Here is a 20,618-nt window from a genome sequence, read left to right on the forward strand (position 1 = left end):
CATCCATCTGTAAATATCACCATAGTTTTTCTATAACTGCACTTTATAACTTATTCCTGTATCCTGCACTTGCTGCTATTGCACTGCTGGTTAGACCTAAACTGCATTTCGTTGCCTTGTACTTGTACATGTGTAATGACAATAAAGTTGAATCTAATCTAATCTAATCTATAGCATTCAGCATGCAATTACACAACATTTGAAGATTTTACCATTTAATAGGGCTGAGCGATATGACAAAAATCTCATATCACAATATAAGTCACTCATATCCTGATAACAGTACATATCATGATATATTCAAGTAGTGAATATATCATGAAAAGGACTATTACTTTTGACATTTTAAAGTATATGCTTAAATATGTACTTATTCATATACAGTTATTTTTTTCTCACTTTATGTAGAATTTTTGGGCAAAGTTTTGATTTTAATGTAGAAATTTTAAATAAATATTAATGATATATGAAACACTTTAAAGTAATTATTGCAGGTCCAATATGAAGCAATGATAAATAAAATACAAAATGTAAACACTGGACTTTTCGCCATGCTGGTATTTGTCACAATCACCAGCGATCTAATCCTGGTAAACACACAAATCGCATACTACAAATCCGCCATTATATGGACTACAAGATCCAGTCATGCACTGCACACACACACCGGTTCCTGATCTTGGCTGATTGCTGACACACACAGTTAAAGCTGTTCAGAACTGATGACATGTACTTTAAAAGCAGCACAGACACACACACTAGTTGCTGAATCTTGTTATACTGATTGTGAAGTGACGCTGAAAACAGGGGTGCGGATTCAAACGCAGGTATATTGAGAATTAGAACTGACTTTAGAAATAGTTTTAAAACAAATCTTTGCGCTTAACAAACAAATTGAATTATGTAGGCTAATGGATATCTGTTCATACAACACGTTTCCTTATCCACGAGAGTAAAAGTGAAAATAAAGAATGAGGAGGCTCATCTCTCATTCTCGCCTGTAGATGCTCTGTTAAACTGTTTTCTCTCTAGTGAAGCGTTCAGTTTTTCCACTTAAAAAGTCCATCATATAAATAGCAAATGTGCTATGGTGCGACGCAACTGACTCTTAAAGGGAATGGGAGATGAGACTCTGATTGGTTTATTCTAAAAACACACCTATAACTCATTAAAAGAATAAGCTCAACCTTGTTAGACCATGCACCGCAGCGCAAAGTGGATTTTTCCATCCTTAAAGTACAAAACTAGCAAAACTTAATTCTTTTGCGCCCTGCGCTTTGGACTTTGCACCAAGATCGTTAAAATAGCACCCTAAGAATTTACCAGAAGAAAAAAAAATACAGGAAATACTGTGAAAATTTCCTTGCTTTGTTAAACAAACATCCCTTAAGAAATATTTAAAAAAGAATAAAAAATTTCACAGGAGGACTAATAATTGACTTCAACTCTATATCGTCATATTGCACAGCCCTACCAATTGAAAATCTTAAATGTAGCTAGTAGTAAAGAGTGTCTACGACTGTGGCTTAACTGTTCAACATCATGAGCTGCTTGAGAAGCTTCCCTGACACTGATTTATGTAAGCATAAGAAGAATATCGATCGCTCCACAAACTTACAGGTCCGCTTGGTGTTTCCTCTCTCTGCAGCTCAAAACACTGTGAAGGTGATCAAACACATGGCCTTACAAAACTGTGCGCAGTCTGTTGGCTATATACTGCAGCATGAGCAAAACAACTAGGTATTGTACAACTCGAAATCGAAATATAAACCAGTGTGAACAAATCAATGCTAGAAACATGAACCCACACCCTTATCGGTTTAATCCCACATCATCCATCATTCATCCCTCTCACCCGTTCGCATCCTTCCAAGGGCACAACGCCAGGTTTGCCCTGATCTCCCTTCTCGCCCTTTGCACCAACCGTGCCAGGCACACCTGGTAGACCCTTGGAACAATCGCCACAGCCTTCCTACAGTCAGTCATACCCATGACAGAAACACGCATGTGTATGAGCAGGTGAACAATAAAAACACAAAGCCTGCATGCAGATACAAGTGAACAGGAATGAAGCAAAGACAAACTGAAGAGGATGCATGAAAAAAAAAAAAAAAACACAAGATATTTGAAGACCGTCATGCTATCACATGCCAGTTAGAATTGAAGAATACAAATATCCTGAGCTTAAAGAACGTACAAGGATTTACAGTCAAAATACAAGATTAAAAGCTTTTACAGTTGAGATGAACAATTTATATGTCTCATTTAGTTGGTAAAATATACACTCGCCGGCCACTTTATTAGGTACACCTGTCTAACTGCTTGTTAGTGCAAAATTCTAATCAGCCAATCACATGGCAGAAACTCAATGCATTTAGGCATGTAGACATGGTCAAGACGATCTGCTGCAGTTCAAACCGAGCATCAGAATGGGGAAGAAAGGTGATGGCATGGTTGTTGGTGCCAGATGGGCTGGTCTGAGTATTTCAGAAACAGCTTATCTACAGGGATTTTCACGCACAATCATCTCTAGGGTTTACAGAAATAAGTCAGAAACTTAGAAAATATTAAATGAGCGGCAGTTCTGTGGGTGCAAATGCCTTGTTGATTCCAGAGGTCAGTGGAAAATGGCCAGACTGGTTCGAGCTGGTAGACAGGCAAAAGTAACTCAAATAACTACTCGTTACAAACGAGGAATGAACACACAAAACATCGAACCTTGAGGCGAACGGCCTACAGCAGCAGAAGACCACACTGGGTGCCACTCCAGTCAGCTAAGAAGTTAGAACGGGAAACTGAGGCTACAATTCGAACAGGCTCGCCAAAATTGGACAATAGAAGATTGGAAAAACATTGTCTGGTCTGATGAGTCTCGATTTCTGCTGCGAAATTTGAATGGTAAGGTCAGAATTTAGCATCAACAATGAAAGCATGGATCTATCCTGCCTCGAATCAACGGTTCAGGCTGTCCCTACCACAGTGTACCTATCTTCTAACAGCTACTTCTAGCAGGATAACACGCCATGTCATAAAGCGCAAATCATCTCAGACTGGTTTCTTGAACATGACAATGAGTTCACTGTACTCAATTGGTCAGTCACCAGATCTCAATCCAATAGAGCACCTTTGAGATGTGGTGGAATAAGAGATTCAAATTATTGATGTGCAGCTGACAAATTTGCAGTAACTGCGTGATGCTATCATGTCAATATGGACCAAAATCTCTGAGGAATATTCCCAGTACCTTGCTGATTCTATACATACTAAGAAGGATTAAGGCAGTTCTGAAGGCAAAATGGTGTCCAACCCAATACTAAAAGTGGCCAGTGAGTGCATATATATTGTCCTCTCCAGTCAAAAAAAAAAAAAAAAAAGTCACTTTAAGTCAGTATTTGCCAGGGGTATGAATATAGTTGGGCTTTTCTATACTTTATATTAGACAAAAATGTTGTGAGGAAAACAATACTCATTTAAGTGAAAATACAAACAAAATTAAAATTGATATTCACTGCACTGCTGTTGTGCTGTATTTTTGTTCAAATACATCTTCTTTAATGATCATAGCAGATGTCTTTTAAACACCCAAACACTTTACAATAGTACTTTCAGTTAATAAAATAAATATATAGTAAGTAAATAAATATATAAATAAATACATACATACATATATTGCAATAATACCTTTACCACGCATGCATCAGAACCTATGCATTTACATTAAAAGCTAAAAATGAATGAAAGATGCATGGGTTAAAATGAAGCACTTGATTTTATCAACCCAGGCTCATTCTGAAAATATACCGCTTTATACATTTCTGGAGAGCGCTAAATACGTTCCAGGAGCTACATTTTTTGCAGTTTTTGTTTTCACAATTCCACTAGAGGTCGCTGTGTATGCTTTTGAGGTCTCAGATTTATTTCAAGAGTGCCATTCACGCATACTGTTCTCGTGGAATTCCACCAGAGGCGGAATTGAGAGATTGACCTATCCACCCACTTCCCTTAACCCAACCGACAGTTTTAAACAGCGATTCAGAAAATGAAAAGCCTTTGCCTGATATTTACTACGTTTTCAGATTTTACCACATTCTTCCCCTGCTACTTACTTGTTTAATTTATTTTTTTGGCTTCTATTTTTGTCTAGCCTGCTTTATGCAACCGCTTTTCGCCACACTCAAACCCTGTCAACTCTCATTAGCCCCTTTCACATAGTGATACCGGTAAATATCTGAAAAATTTCTGGAACGACTTTACCGGTATATTCAAAAAAGCGCTGTTCACACAGGCGAGGACGTTACGGAAATTTTCCGGAAAAGAGCATTCACACATCCATTCCAAAATACCGGTAAATTCTGACATCATTCACCACAAATGAGCTTTAAACGGCTGCGCTTGTATTTTTAAACATTTGACTAAATTACAAACTCTGTGGATGATCAATATTGTGAACAACTTTCGCAGGATCACTTTCGCATGTCGAGATGTTCATAATATCTGCGTGTGCAGGCGCTCACAGGCTGTTTCACAGGCACACGCAAAGCTTGAAGGTAAACAAACAACGGTTTATCATAAGCATCTAACCGATGATTATTTACACAGTTGGCATTAAGAAGAACATATAAACGTGATCTGACTAACTTCTAGCTGCTAAATGTGTCTGGAAAAATATTCAAAGATTTTTATTCTCACAAACCGAGCGGATGTAAATGCGTCTGACTGTTGTGATTGGCTAAAGCAGACGTCTCACGTCAGCACGTTCTAGACATGCACGCGCTTATTACGGCAATCTTCCTTCTGCATTCACACAGCGCAGCATTCCGGCAAATTGCCGGTAATGTTACAACTTCTCTTTCCGGAAAATAGCTAGAACGAATTTACCGATATTTTCAAAAAGGACCTGTTCACACATACAACCTTTCCGGAAAATTGCCGCCAATTTTCCGGAAAGGTCTGTATGTGTGAAAGGGGCTATTGTCTCAAGTCCGCCAACGTATATGGCAAGCTACTGAGCAAACTGGTAACAGCAGGAAAGCTGTCCATGCAGTTGTAAGCGGTCAGCTGGTAAACGCGAAAAGAGACTGCGTCATACCGCCCCGTAGCGTTCCCTATAAAGACAAAATGCAGCTATATGCATACATACCTCTGGCTACATAATTATCGATCTCCAGAAATATATATATATATATATATATATATATATATATATATATATATATATATATATATATATATATATATATATATATATATTTCAATGTTTTCAGAATGAGCCAATGTTGGATTTTATGCAATTTACAGCAGGGTTTCCCTTGCCTCATCTCTTGCCTATCCTGCAGGACCCCTGCACTAAAAATTCCATCTTTCAAATGAAAAATGCATGTAAACTGCAGTATAGATGTTTTACTCTTTAAAAGTATGTGCAGAATTTGGAGTGGAATTTAAACTAATACTAATGTGAACATTTCTATACAGTACACATTAACAAATAATAGCAGTTTTCATTACAACAACACCAGCGAGAGAGGAAGAGAGACAGCTGTCAAACCCCTGCAGTTCATATTGATCAGTTAGTTAGTTACCTTTCCTGGAGAAGCTGAATCCTGAGGAAGGAGATTCTGCAAGACGGAGAACACAGTCAGACATGGCAACTGCATCAAAAACACTTACCTAATACGCAAAGACTGAACGAGCACTTAACATTAGAGTTCCAGAAGAACGTAACTATGGAGAGACGAAAGCAATGCACTACACTATACTAAAAGTAATTTTTTGAAAAGCACTGCTTCGTAATCTATGATCTCATTATGCCATTAATAACAAAACCCAATTTTAATAAGGGAATAGTTTTGCATGAAATTACCGAGAATAATTTAAAACGATAAATTCTTTCAAATTATGCAGCATCCATTAAACAGTCATTTCAAAACAGTGTACTGACTAATTGCATCAATAAACATGTAAATCAAAACACAATTAGTTACGGTTGAAAATATTATGCTACTTAACAAAAAAGGAATTAGTTTCAGAGCACAAAAGACTTTCAGAAGGACGAAAAAAAACACAGAATTTCCAACATTCCTATGTGCAACACCCACAACGTGCTTGAAATTTACAAGTATCCTACATATGTGGAGAATGTAGCGAATCCCAGAATATGTTGAAGAGTTTTAGGGAATTCCACTTCAGCTCCAACCAATTTATTACATGCACTTGGCCTAGTTTTGGTTATAAAGGACTGAAATAAGAGTTAAACCTGTGAGCTTGAGGATGAGAGTGGCCCTCAGATGCTCTTGAAGGTGAAATGAGCATCTCAGCACTGGCTGCTCTGGGCTCTCCACAGCTCAGTGGAATCACTTTTAAATTACTTTAAATTCAAACTACTTTAATTACGAAAACGACTTAAAAATGGAAATTGATATGCGCTTATACTTTTATAAAACATCTGAATTATTGACGTTATTTTACATTATTTATTTTAATCTATTTAGGCAAACTAGTTTAGTTATATCCAAATTAATCGTAAGGGTTGGGTCTCGAAGTTTGGCGAGCGAGAGTTGAAAGAATGATTTTTAATTGTTTGTTTTTTTTTAGATCTGATTGTGCTCTGGAAGAACTCGGTGGTCAGAGTCTGTGATAGAAGTGAAGCAGAGTGAACCGGGACTGAAGTCCAGCCAAATTTCCACTGCAGGCTCGAAGCCTGGAGCTCTGATTCCAGGATGGGCCTCAGGCCAGCTGAAAAAATATGCGTGCAGAGAGACGGGGCCATTAATTTAGAAATCCTGCTTTCAACCAAAGATCTAATGGCTCCTTTTGTACAGCACATCACTCACAGTAATGGCCACCCAAACCGTTACTCAGCACAATGGCAGTGTTTACCATTATACAAAGCCTGGGAGACGGTGAGTTAACACTGAAAGGGTAATGGGGCCGTTGGCGCCCATAAGGGACATGCTGTTACAGAGCCACCTTGCTTACTGGCTCCTTTTTGTAGCTTGTGAATCACCTCGTCTCCCTGCACCTCTTTAAACCCGCTCCCCTTCTAACACAGAAGTCGACCGACCGGGCTGTTTATATACTGTAATAAAGCTGTTGCACTCCACTAGTTGCTCCCCCGTCTGGTTACTCACTGCTTGGCCCGGTGGACCCGCTTTCCCTGGTAAGCCATCGTTGCCAGGGATACCCTGTAAGAAGGAACTGAGGTTGAATTGGTTTAGCCTGCGGCCACAATCTGGACACCTCCTTCTCCAGCGGGGCAGAGGGAAAGTAGCCAAAGCCCTGGACCCTCTCCTGGTTTGTGTTCCAGCTCGCAGTAGACATTTACATTTCGCTTGCCTTTCTCTGTCTATTATTTTTTACATTTCAGTTCTTCTGTGGCTTGGGAAATCAACACAACACCAGGTTAAAGACCACTCAGTGCTCACGGTGAGATCAAATACAAGTCAATTTGCCACATCGAGGGTCTTAAATTCCATCACAATTCTTCTAGCAAATCTGCATGATGTCGAATGAGCATAAAAATACACGTTTTAACAGTGTTGGGCAAGCTATTTAAAAAATTTTGTGTGCTAAGCTATTAGCTACTCTACTTCAAATGTAGCTTAACTTCACTAAAAGCTACCCTCCGGGAAATGTAGCAAGCTAAGCTAAAAGCTATTCGGCAAAAGTAGTTTAGCTGCAGCTGAGCTATTTTTGCTATTTTTGTTTTATTTTTAAATCAAAGCAACTTAAATTCAAGTCAATCAAGTTAGTGATCAATAAAACTGTTAATGAAACATATGAGGCATACTTGTTAAGTTCAGTTACTTACTGCAAATAATACTGAATTAAACATAAACAGCTGTTTTAAAACACAATTAAAATACTAAAATGCTATAGCAAACAGGGGGTGACACTGAGTAGACTAACTGTTATGACAAAACAGATGAAGAAGCCTGCCATCTTGCCAACGACATCTCGTTGCGAGATTTTTTCTGGTTAAATGGAATCTCGATAACTGCAAGTGACACCTATAACTTACTACAAGTTACACCCCTTCATGTTACACCCCTGTCTTGCAGTAACTTGCACCCCTGTCTTTGGAGCAAAAGGTGGATATAACACGACAAAAAGTTTGTTGTCGACCACCGTAAAACTGGACCCTGCTGAAAAATCCAGCTTGAACCAGCCTAGGCTGGTTGGCTGGTTTTAGCTGGTTGACCAGCCTGGTTTTAGAGGAGTTTTGGCCATTTCCAGGCTGGTTTCCAGGCATTTCCAGCATGGTATTAGCTGGTCAGGCTGGAAAATGACCAGCCAAATCCAGCTAAAACCAGCTTGACCAGCCTGGTTTAAGCTGGATATAGCTGGTTTTGGCTGCACTACCAGCTTGGCTATGCTAATCAAGCTGGTTTTACCTGGTCATCTCCCAGCCTCACCAGCTAAGACCAGGCTGGAAATGGTTGGAAACCAGCTTGGAAGTGGCCAAAACCCCTCTAAAACCAGCCTGGTCGACCAGCTAAAACCAGCCAACCAGCCTAGGCTGGTTTAAGCTGGATTTTTCAGCAGGGGAAGAAGAAATAATGGTCATTCTCGCCATCATATGAATTTACTTTCATCTGCCTTACAGCTCTGTGTATGTTAGTGCTGTCACTAATTGATCGGTGATCGGTAAATGTAGCTTGTGTGAATGTTACTGCGCTACTTGAGAAAAAAAGCTTTCTACTTTCTAAATCAAATAGCTTTTCAGTAGCTACGCTACCGCCACGCTACTGAGAAATGTAGTTAAGATAGTAGCGATGCTACTGCCCAACACTGCATATTAAATATAGCTATCTCACAGTGAGCACTGCATGGTTTTTAAAAAGAAAAAGCAGCATGATCCCCAAACACTTATTTACTTAATGTATTAGTTAATATTTTAATGTACATAATACATTTAATTCATATTATTTTATTGCGCAACTATGCATTAATGCTTTAGATTTGCAAACTACATTAATATCTACATTAACTTTTATAAGCAAAGCACATCCCACGGCGCTAACCAAGAAAAGCCCCTTTAAAGCGTGCACATTTAACAGCAAAGTTTAACAGGGCGCTATTTTACAAACTACTTTACAGTTGCATGACATTACATTACATTGCATTACATTAAATTACATTTATGTATTAACCATTATTTGCTAAATTAACATTGGGGTTTATATGCAAACAAATTATTGGTGCCATTTAAATATGCTTTAGCTGAAGCCCGGATTTACCCATGCAGGCCTTCCCAATACAGAAGCCCCACAAAGAGTGCAGGATGGAGGAGGTACAAAGAGAAAAAGCAGACGTACACACACGCACACACTGATTCCATCGGTTTAATACTCACCTGTGGGCCTGGGATTCCAGTAAAGCCCTGGGGGCCTGGAGGACCTGGAGGGCCCGGTGGTCCAGGAGGCCCCTAAGATTAAGAAAGCACATTTGAATGAGTGGGAGTTAAAAGGCAGTTATCTATTAATAATTAAAATGACCTCTCTGGATTAGTCAAATCTTTAAATTATGGATATTTAGACACCCCTGTTTATTTTTTCCCCAATTTCTGTTAAATAGAGACAAGATTTTTTCCAACACATTTCTAAACATATTCAAGAGTTCACACTTAGCTGATGATTGATTATAAGCAAGTTTGGCATGCTGTCCCGGGAGAGAGCCCTGAGCTCAAAGGTTCTTGAGCCCTGGGCTCCCTCCCGTTTGGAGGAAGAGAGGGGAGCCTTGAGCTCAGGTAGATCTCGACAACTCCCCCTTGATAAGAACTGATGACTAAAAATTGAATGCTATTAAAAGATGTGCTGCATTATGAGATTACCTGTATTGCAAAATTTAGATTTATCAATTTACTTGTTGTGCATGTTTTTGGAATGTGGGAGGAAACCGGAGGACCCGGGGAAAACCCACGCAAGCACGGGAAGAACATGCAAACTACACACAGAAACGACCACCAGCCAGTTAAAGGACTAGAACCGGTGAAGTTCTTGCTGTGAGGCGACAGTGCTAGTCACTGGGAGACCGTGCTGCCCTATGGAGGGAAAGATGAAAAGGTAGGGGTGGAAGGGGGGGATTGTTCAAATCAAAGATGACTGTAGTGAAAAAACCCTGGCTCTTTATAGTGGGTTAGGAATGGCCTGATTGGTGGATCATGCATGCTAGAACCAGCAGTGTTCAATCATAATCACGTGCTCCTCTCGAAATTAGTTTATGAATAAACTTCACATAGTTTTAAAAACTCATTTCTAATAACTGATTTATTTTATCTTTGTCATAATGACAGTAAATAATATTTGACTAGACATTAAATATAGCAAAAAGTGAATCTCAATTAGACCCTGTTAACTGTATGTAATGCAAAACAAAAAAAACTGTACTGATTCTAACTGTTTCTGTTCCCCATTGATTCCCATACAATATTTTGGTAACACTTTATTTTGATGGTCCATTTGAGTATATACACTAACAGTCTACTTATAATCTAATGAGAATTAGTTGGCATGTAGATGCAATGTAACTTCATCAAAATAAAATGTGACCAATATTTTGTTATTCCATAGCAACTGCTTGATTACCCACTTTCTTTCAAATATTTTATTTCACAGCTTTGAAACCTTGAGGGTCACTAAATAATGACATAATGTTCATTTTGGGTGAATCATATCTTTTAGATACTGATAATTTTCTGGTTTATTATTTTCCAACTTGTATATAATTTTTGGGAGGAAAAATGTAAAGAAAATCAGACCTGAGGACCTGGCTGTACCCTGTTTTCACCACCTGGGACTCCCTTTAAAAAAATGCAATTAAAATCAGTTCTGTAAATGACGTTAGTTGTGTATATATAGTATGTATAATGTCCTAATGTCCTCACGATTAACAGCAATAAAATAAACATTGGCTTACAGGTCCGCCAGTTCCAGGAAACATATTATGCAAACAGTTGCACTCTCCTGGTTCACCCTATGACACACACAAAAAATCATTAAATCATAATTTGTACATTTTTTAGCACCATGACACAACTAGACCAAGGTGATGATATGTGGGTGGATTCTGAAAGGTTGTTAGAATGTTGCTGTATGGTTTACAGATTATTTAGGGTGGCTATAGCATTGTGAGATGTTTGTTTATAGAAGACAATACGAAAGTCAAAAATTTGAATAAATTACATTGATTATAAAATGTTTCTATATGTTATACAATTTATGCGATCATTTAAAAACATAACAATAATGACGCTGTTCATTTATTTTAATTCTTATTTTAGTTAAATGTATGTCTATAATGTGTAATTAAAAAAAAGTTTCGGTCCCACTTTATATTAAGTGTCCGTAACTACTATGTACTTACATCAAAAAAATAAATAAAATGTACTTACTGTGTTTATAATGTATTTGAGAACACCTGTGGTGCTTTTGGGTTGGGATAGAGGTTGGGTTATGGACAGGTTTGCTGGTATGGGTAGGTTTAAGGGTAGGTTAAGGTGTAAGGGATGGTCAACAGTGTATTTACAAATGTAATTACAAAAGTTAATTACAGATGTAATTACATACATGTATTTAATCAAGCATATGTACACAGTAAATACATGTATTTGCATAATAAGTACATTGTAACAAACTATTTATTCCTATGTAAGTACATATTAGTTAGGGCCACTTAATATAAAGTGGGACCAAAGTTTCTTTATTTACATTATTAAGAGTGACATTTCCATTATTGCAACTCTCACATGGTCACCCACTTAAGCTAAGCAGGGCTACGACTGGTCAGTACCTGGATTAGGGATCACATGGGAAGGTTGCTGTCGGAAGTGATGTTAGTGAGACCAGCAGGGGGCGCTCAACCTGCGGTCTGTGTGGGTCCTAACACCCCAGTATATTGATGGGGACTCTATACTGATCAGTGAACACCATCTTTCGGATGAGATGTTAAACCAAGGTCCTGACTCTGTGGTCATAAAAAATCCCAGGATGTCCTTCAAAAAAGAATAGGGGTTTAACCCCGGTATACTGGCCAAGTTTGTCCACTGGCCTCTGTCCATCAATGCCTCCTAACCATCCCCATATCATAATTGGCTTCATCACTCTGTCTCCTTTCCACCAATCAGCTGATGTGTAGGGTGCAGTGTGCCTCAATATGGCTGCCATCATGTCATCCAGGTGGATGCTACACACAGGTGGTGGATAAGAGGATTCACCCCAAAAATGTGTAAAGCGCTTTTGAGTGTCCAGAAAAGCGCTATATAAATGTGAGGAATTATTATTTTTGTTATTATTATTATTATTATTATTATTATTGCAGCACTAATATGCAAGCTCCTCTCCCACGCATACAAGCTCAAAAAAGACTTGCTTGCTGCTTGTTCAAACTACTTACGTAAAATGAGTTAAAACAACAGAATTAGCTTAATTTTTGTTGGGACAACATGAATGAATTGTGTGGAACCCAGCATTTTTTACAGTGTGAAAGCTCACGTTTCAAAATGTCACAACATGACAAACTGTCGAAATCACAAAAGGTTCTGCTGTAAAATTGTATCCTGGCACTCAACAGGAATGACAGAGCACTTCATCACACTTAGGAGGAATGTGCATCATTTGATATCAGCTGCCACTTTCCTCTGTGTTTAGACAAATTAGTCTGGGAGACAACAGAGGACATTAAAGAATGAAGCATTTCCAGAGCTCTGCTTTCGAGGTCTCTCTCTGTCTCATCGAACTCACGCTCGCTTCCTCTCCCTTTGATTCTCTGTGATGTTGTCAGATTTAAGATCACAGCTGTTATATTCACCAATTATAGCCCTGGTTTAGCTCAGGGCATTTTTTTTTACTTCTTCTGTGCTGTCAAACTCTTCTGTCAGACATGTGCGTCTGTTTGTGTCTCTAGGGTGGACACATCATGGTGCGTACAGACGGTCGCTTTTACCAATACTCCTCCCATCCATTGTTTCCTGCACACACACTCACACAGCTTTGGGGGACCTCAAAATTCCCTCTTCAGCTCACTGATCCAGACACTTACCTTGTCACCCTTGGGCCCCTTGACTCCCTGTAAGACAGACAAGGAGAAACACAAATGCTCAGTTATGACAATAACCAGATTTGCATCCTAATGTCAAGAGAATCTTTAAAAGTTTGCAAAAAAATGCTAAAATGCAAATTAGGTACATTTTCATGAAGTTTTTTGAACAGCTGAAGATAAGATTAGTTAAACAATAAATATATATACAGTTTAAATCAGAACTATTAAATCCCCTTTTAATTTGTTTTTCTTTATTAATGTTTGCCAAATGATGTTTAACAGAGCAAGGAAATCTTTACTGTATGTCTGATAATATTTTTTCTTCTGGAGAAAGTCTTATTTATTTTATTTCGGCTAGAATAAAAGCAGTTTTACATTTTTTAAAAAACATTTTAAGGTCAATATTATTAGCCTCTTTAAGCTATATTTTTTCTCGATTATCTACAAAACAAATCTTCGTTATACAATAACTTGCCTTGTTACCCTAACCTGCTTTTACCTAATTAACCTAGTTAAGCCTTTAAATGTCACTTTAAGCTGTATAGAAGTGTCTTGAAAAATATCTAGTCAAATATTATTTACTGTCATCATGGCAAAGATAAAATAAATCCATTATTAGAAATGAGTTATTAAAACTATAATGTTTAGAAATGTGTTGAAAAAACTTTTCTCTGTTAAACAGAAATTGGGGAAAAAATAAACAAGGGGGGCTAATAATTCAGGGGGTTTAATAATTCTAAGTTCAGCTGCACCTGTTTTGGCCTAAAATTGACAGAAAATCATTTTAATATCTAAATAAATTATATTCTAAATTTAAAGTCGATATCGCCAAAAATTAGCTTCCAGTAAGATTTGATCGCAGTACTAAACATGACCACCAGTTGATATTCAGTTTCTATTAGTGGCCATACAAGGCCTCCCCTATGTTTTGAAGAATACGAACTGTATTTTTTCATAGTTTTGACAATATTTAAAAAGTAGACATACAATTCTAAAATGGTATAGGAAGTTCGGTGGTATTTGTGGAGTTTGGAGGTACCCCTCGCCATAACGTGGTCCACCTTTCGAGGTCTTGCAGTTTTGTGGATTTTTTTGTGTGCAATTTGACATGTTTTTTTTTTTTATTTATTTTACAGCGCATCGTGTTCGGTATCCTGACTGGCTGTAGACAATTGTCAATCAATCACCTCCATGCCATGTCTCCTGTACAGTACAAAATGCCAAATTGACAAATCTTTGATCCCAAGCAAGTGTGACTCTGAAGTGCTGTAAAGTATTTTTGCAAGTTTTCTCCCCAAAAAACCCCATAATGTCTAAGAAACATTCTGCACATTTAAAGGCTTGTTGGTTTTCTGTACATGGTAAAGGAAGGTAAAAGTTACGCGAGTGTTTAAAAAAGAGAGAAAAGTATGGAAATGCAGAAAAATCGGAGAAAATAGTGTAGTGAGGAGTTTTACAATCCTCAAACATCTATAATACATGCAAAAATAAAGCGGACTACTTTACAGATTTCACCTATTGCAGGTTATTTTTAGAACGCACTTTAACTCTTGCGAGTAATAAGGGACCACTCTGTAGTGATTTCTATCACTAGTTCCTGATACTTTAAAATGCATTAAAACAGGATGGTATTCCATCAGTGGTTAAATATGGTAATTTAATATTCACTGGAATCAAATTTAATTGGCAGATGCATTTCCATCCAGCATTATTCACATTAACTGTAATAATTGTGGTTTAATGTTCGTTATAAAACCTTCTAAATTAAAATAACATTTAGAAACCAGACAACGTGTTTGATTAACAGTTCAGTTTAGTTCATGGTAACTGAACATTTCCTTACCCTAACCACCGTTTACAGTATTTGTCGTTTTTACTTTCTAATATTTCTTTAATTTGATCCATTTTTAAAAAATGACAGCAATAAAATATTGTTTATTTGTAAGTCTCTGTGAATGTCTTATGATGTATCTGTCACTACTTGTGTATGTTAACAAATAAATACAAATTAATAATAATTCCTAAAATTGTATTATAGTTCCTAAAAATTTGGGTCGCGGCTTGATGACCATGTAAAAATGTGGGTCCCATGGCCAAACCAGTTGAGAACCCCTGCTGTAGACAATCGAAAGAAAATATTACTTAAGGGGACTACTAATGTTGACCCTAAAATGGTTTTATTCTAGCTGAAATAAAACACATAAGACTTTCTCCAGATGAAAAAATGTTATAGGAAATACTGTAAAAAAAACATTTGGAAAATATTTGAAAAAATTTCACAGGAGGGAGAGTTATTTTGGATATTGTAATAAAGAAACCTCAAAGACCCCTTAGTGGAAACAGCTGACTGGACATGTTGGTTTAATGTTGTCTACATCAGAATTTATTTGTTAATTGTGTTCCCATCCATTATCATTATTGATCAGCAAAAACCACCTTAAGCAAGCATAAACACTTTTTTGAGTTAAAAGCTTATTTATTTGTAATTTTATTTAGTGTTTCCATTATTTGTTCTTGAATGGATACCTTAAAACACTCATTAAACCAAATGTGATGGAAATATAGCTACTGCAGGACTCTCCTGGGTCCGTCAGATGAGGATCAGTGACAGGTGATGTGATTTAGGCTGACAATTTGTTGCTGTTAGGGTTTGGATTTGACCTGAGTCTGTTTCTGGCATCGCTCTTCAAGCTCTCAGCGACAAAGCCCCAGGTAATTAACATCTGATGTGAGAATAGTCAACACTAACTTTGCTTTTTTAATGAGACAAGCTCTGGCAAGACTGCCTTTATCTCCTCGAGTTTGTTTGATGCTGTCTCTTGATGCCAGAGCAATGAATAGAGGACAATATGCCCGTGTGAGTTTGGTAATGACAGCGTGTGTCAAAATAAGCTGCTGGAGAAGTCTAAATAAATAACTTACGGGAGCCCCATCTTGTCCTGGTATTCCAGGGAATCCGGCTGTACCATCCCGACCCTGTAACACAGAATATATAAATCATTTATTAGAACAAGAAAAAAGTTAGACTGTGTGTTCTGTAAAAATTCTGACTGCCTTACATTTAAGTTGAAATTAAATAAACTTTTTTAGTTATCTTAACTAATATATACACTGACTAAAACATTAAGTTAAACTTTGTACAACAAAAAACTAAATTAGCTGAAACCTGATAACCTTAATAAAATAAGTTAAAGTAACATACTGTACAAACATTTGCTGTCATGACATTTTTTGTCATTTAATTTTACAGTGTCTTAGATACATACTATACAAAAATAACACAAAATTGAGTTTTTTTTTTAAGTGGATAACACTTTGGAAATGCTTTTAATGCCACAAAACATATTTATGAAGTTATATTAAAATCTTATTTAACATATTTTTTTGAGAAAGAGTTTTGTTGTTAAAGATGGTAAATAAATGTACATTATAACATTACATTACATTGATACATTATTTTTAAAGTTCATGTAAGAAAATCTAATTCACTTTGTTAGTAACATTGATAGTTTGATTGAATTCCATTGAATTCTTTCATTGATTTCATCAACTTAATAATTTTTGGTCATATGCTAATTTAATAATACATAAATACAATTTATCACCAACAAATAAATAAATAAATAAATAAATAAAAGAGAACACAAAATAATTGCTTCCCTGGCTTTGTGTGTGTAAATATATGTTTTTGTCCATCTTTTATCTCAGATTCTTACCGGTGGTCCGACTGGTCCTGTTACCATTGGCCCCTGTGGCCCCGGTGGTCCTATCTCTCCCTTTGGACCCTATAAATATAAAGCAATAAAACAGAACAGCAATTAGGTCAGATCCAATGTCTGTTATTGATCACTACGTTATTGTGTTGGTGATCTACCCTTAGTCCTGATGGTCCCATTGGCCCTATGAGTCCTGAACGTCCTTCTGGACCCTGAAGAATGCACATTTTGAATTTATATTTGTGATGCATACTCTGCTGGTCAAAAGACTAAAGAGTTAGTAAGACGCTTTTCAGCAATTATGCATTACATCTACCAAAAGATTTTATACATTTTAAAACTTTCTACGAACTATCTATTTATCAAACAACAATTTCTTGAGTATTATACCACCATATCACAATTCCTTTTGAAGCATCTGACAAAAATAAATTGGCTTTGTCAACATTATATATATATATATATATATATATATATATATATATATATATATATATATATATATATATATATATATATATATAACTTTCCTTTTAAAATATATTAAAGGGCCCCTATTAGGAGTTTTTGAAAATGACCTTCCATGAATTGAGTCACACAGCTCTAAGTGAAGTGAAATATCCAGCTAAGGCTTAAATCTGAAAGTTCACAGAGTTTAAAACTATTGATTCATTTATAAAAGAGTCGACTCAAAGTGCTTCAAATGAATCATCTTTAGCCGTTTCGGGGTGATGTTGATACAGAACCAAAGCCCCACCCAATTTTTGCACGCACAAACTCGGGAAATTGAAACCTGCAGCCCCGCCCACAAACATTTCAGCAGATCCTGTTTGAATCAAGTCATGAAGACTTGTGCTGTGCTCAGTTGGATATTATTTGAAGTGTGAGGGGAAAGTAAGTGTTATTTTCTCTACCCAAAGATAAAACTTTGAAGAGTCAGTGGTTGAGGTTTATTTTTGCAAAAATACCTCAGCATTATAGCCCAGCCTTGTGCTGTGTCATTGAAATTACGTGAGTTTTCTGGGATAAATAAATAAACGGGAGGGTGGCGGGAGATGGGTCTGAAATATGGGAGACTCCCTGGAAAACAGGAGTGTTGGCAGGTATGCTCACACATACACTCTGCACTCTGACTACTTCGATATTGTTGATAAGCCGCCCTGGGCATTTCTCTCTGTCTCGCGCTGAACGCTGTCAACAAATCGCAACAGGCTGTCATCGGTCCAACCAGCGCAGATTAGCATTGCGCTAAGGAGGGGTTTGGGAACAAATGAATCACTGAACGAATCATATGGGAGTTGCTGGGATAATTAGGTAAAAATAAATGCATATTATAAGACAATGAAAGTGTTTTTGACCTTGCATGCATATCAGCCTGTTGTTAAAGACCCTTCAAACCAAAATATGACCCTTTTTAATGTCTAATAGGGGCTCTTTAAATAAATACACAACCTTGGTGAGTTTTAGAGAACTCCTCTTTTTGTATTGGCCTTAATTTTTATGCATCACATAAATGTAGACACGTAATAACAAAGACAATTCAAAGAGTCAAACCCATGTGCAAACATTCAAGACCAAACAACTTTTCATGCACTTACAGCAGCTCCAGGAAAGCCTCTAGGTCCCTGCTCGCCCTGAATGAAAACATCAAAACATTACAAACAGCATGAACATCTTCAAACAGCAGACCTTCACACATCAAGAGTTTTTCGGACTGATTTCAGTAGCTTTTTCAACTCACCTGTGGTCCTGGAAGGCCAATACCTGCAGGCCCAGAATCCCCCTAATGAAATAAAAAAAACACCATCACTCTATAGTCACTCTTATAACTTCAGCACACAAATGTGTCTGTAATGTGAAGGACATTGTAAATTGAAGTACTGATCCAAATGCAGGATTTATTATGGAGAATGGTCAGGCAGGCAATGGTCAACAGGGTCAAACAGGTACATGCAGGCAAATCCAATAGAGTAGTCAAATAACAGTCGGTACAGCAGGAATGAATCAAAATGATAAAAAAAGGCAATGGTCAAAACACAGCTAGGCTAAACAAGGAAAAATGCGCTGTAATGCTTACAGATACCGTTAAACAAGACTCTCAGCTGGATGTGAGTGTGCGTGCTGTATTTGAAGTCCATCTAATCAGTTCATGAGCAGCTCATCATTCAGTAATCAACTGAGTGAGGAACAGGTGCGTGTGAGCGGTGCATGACTGGATACGTGGTTCATGCAATGGCAGATTTGTATTCCGTTAGCGATCTGAAGCCTCTAGATCGCTGATAATCATAAAAAGGACTGACATATGTGTTAGTAACTTTACCTGACTTCCTTTGAGTCCTGGAGGTCCCTGAACACCAGGTGGGCCTGGTCGACCCTACAGAAGTAAATAAAGGAAGAGTTTAGATTTTGCAAGATGTATAAGCAAGTTTTTTTTGTTTTTGTTCATAGACTGAGTCATTGGACCAATCAGCGCAGGTTAGCATCTTGTTAAGAAGAGGTTTGGGAACAAATGAATCTTTGAACGAATCATATGGAGTCGTTGGGATAATTAGGTAAAAATAAATGCATATTATAAGACAATGAAGGTGTTTTTTGACCTTGCATGCATATCAGCCTGTTGATTAAGACCACCAAAACCAAAATATGACCTTTTTTATAAACCTATTTGATAATATAGGCTCTTCAACAGTTAAAGTAATTATATGTAAACATAGTTAACCTGTAGTAATATAGGTGATGTCACTGTATATAGATGAAGTTTATTTGTGTATTAAATGTATGTGTTGTCCTAAAAGTCTTCGATGATAAAATAAGTGTAACACTCACAACAAAACTACTAATTAATTTAGAAAGACAGCAAAAAATGTGCACCTGTTTCCCTTCTCGGCCCTCGCCTGGCAAACCCGGCTCTCCTCTCTCTCCCTTAGGTCCCGGTAAGCCAACAACATCTCCATTTCCTTCAGGGAGTGACGGACAGCTGTCGCAAGCATCTCCCTGGTCATACGGACACAGATGCGTTTAGAAAAAACAGATTTCTAGATGACAAAGCATGCTTAAATAGTGATGTCTTTCTTGCATGTATAATACTTTTCTAAAGGCGTAATCTATTACATCAACTTGATGAATGATTATTAAAATTGCCACTGACGGCACATAATTTACTGCAATGTAATTAATATGAGCCCCGCATGATCAATGTTATGTGACAATGACCTTTTCTCCTTTTAGTCCATTAAGACCGTTCCTGCCTGGCTCTCCTTGAGGTCCTGCGACTCCAGGTGTACCAGGTGTACCTGAGTCTCCTTGTAAACCCTGATCACCCTACAGACATAGATATGATATTTAATGCAGAGAAAAGGTTGAGGTACTGTTAACATTTTATTTGCACATATTAATAACTTACTTTCTCTCCTTTGAATCCTTGAAGACCTGGTGGCCCCTGTTGAGACAAACATTCTTAAGGTAAGTTTACATTTTAATATTACATTTGTTTAAGGTTCCTTAAATTAAAGATGTAGATCTACATATAAGCAGAGTACAGTGTTAATGTTACTATTAATAATGTTTAAAGTGGCCAATATTAATAAATATTTTTAATAATAGTAAATTTACCACGTTTTTAAACTGTGCAGAGGTGTAGCTGTTTCACTCGGCCTACTACGCTACTGTATTTCAATACTGGTCCTTATGGCGGTACTTGGAGGAACAATTTTTTTCTGAGGTGGTACTTGATGAAAAAAGTTTGAGAATTACTGATGTAGATGGATTGTTGACGTGACATTGGATTATTGTAGACACACATGAAACAAATTTATAAAATTAATTTTGTCATCATTTAAAATGCAATGAATAGTTAAAAATGTCTTT

General features: G+C 37.2%; 1 protein-coding gene across 8 annotated transcripts in view; it reads right to left on the minus strand.

Annotated features, from left to right (window-relative positions):
- col16a1 (collagen, type XVI, alpha 1) overlaps positions 1-20,618 on the minus strand; it is a 162,270-nt gene that overhangs the window by 32,910 nt on the left and 108,742 nt on the right. For 4 of the 8 annotated variants that reach the window (XM_073931844.1, XM_009294358.5, XM_021468177.3 and 1 more), the window contains 17 exons: positions 20,155-20,190; positions 19,965-20,072; positions 19,623-19,745; positions 19,072-19,125; positions 18,493-18,534; positions 18,350-18,385; positions 16,910-16,963; positions 16,752-16,820; positions 15,958-16,011; positions 13,036-13,062; positions 10,915-10,971; positions 10,757-10,798; positions 9,353-9,424; positions 7,128-7,181; positions 5,580-5,615; positions 1,856-1,972; positions 1,619-1,657 (listed from right to left, as the gene is read on the minus strand). In XM_073931844.1, the coding sequence (XP_073787945.1) occupies positions 1,619-1,657; positions 1,856-1,972; positions 5,580-5,615; positions 7,128-7,181; positions 9,353-9,424; positions 10,757-10,798; positions 10,915-10,971; positions 13,036-13,062; positions 15,958-16,011; positions 16,752-16,820; positions 16,910-16,963; positions 18,350-18,385; positions 18,493-18,534; positions 19,072-19,125; positions 19,623-19,745; positions 19,965-20,072; positions 20,155-20,190 (1,020 nt within the window). The remainder of the gene's footprint in view (positions 1-1,618; positions 1,658-1,855; positions 1,973-5,579; positions 5,616-7,127; positions 7,182-9,352; positions 9,425-10,756; positions 10,799-10,914; positions 10,972-13,035; positions 13,063-15,957; positions 16,012-16,751; positions 16,821-16,909; positions 16,964-18,349; positions 18,386-18,492; positions 18,535-19,071; positions 19,126-19,622; positions 19,746-19,964; positions 20,073-20,154; positions 20,191-20,618) is intronic. The other 4 variants (XM_073931847.1, XM_073931846.1, XM_073931845.1 and 1 more) reach the window with 1 other exon arrangement.

Source organism: Danio rerio, chromosome 19, assembly GCF_049306965.1.
Source record: "Danio rerio strain Tuebingen ecotype United States chromosome 19, GRCz12tu, whole genome shotgun sequence".
Classification (NCBI taxonomy): domain Eukaryota; kingdom Metazoa; phylum Chordata; class Actinopteri; order Cypriniformes; family Danionidae; genus Danio; species Danio rerio.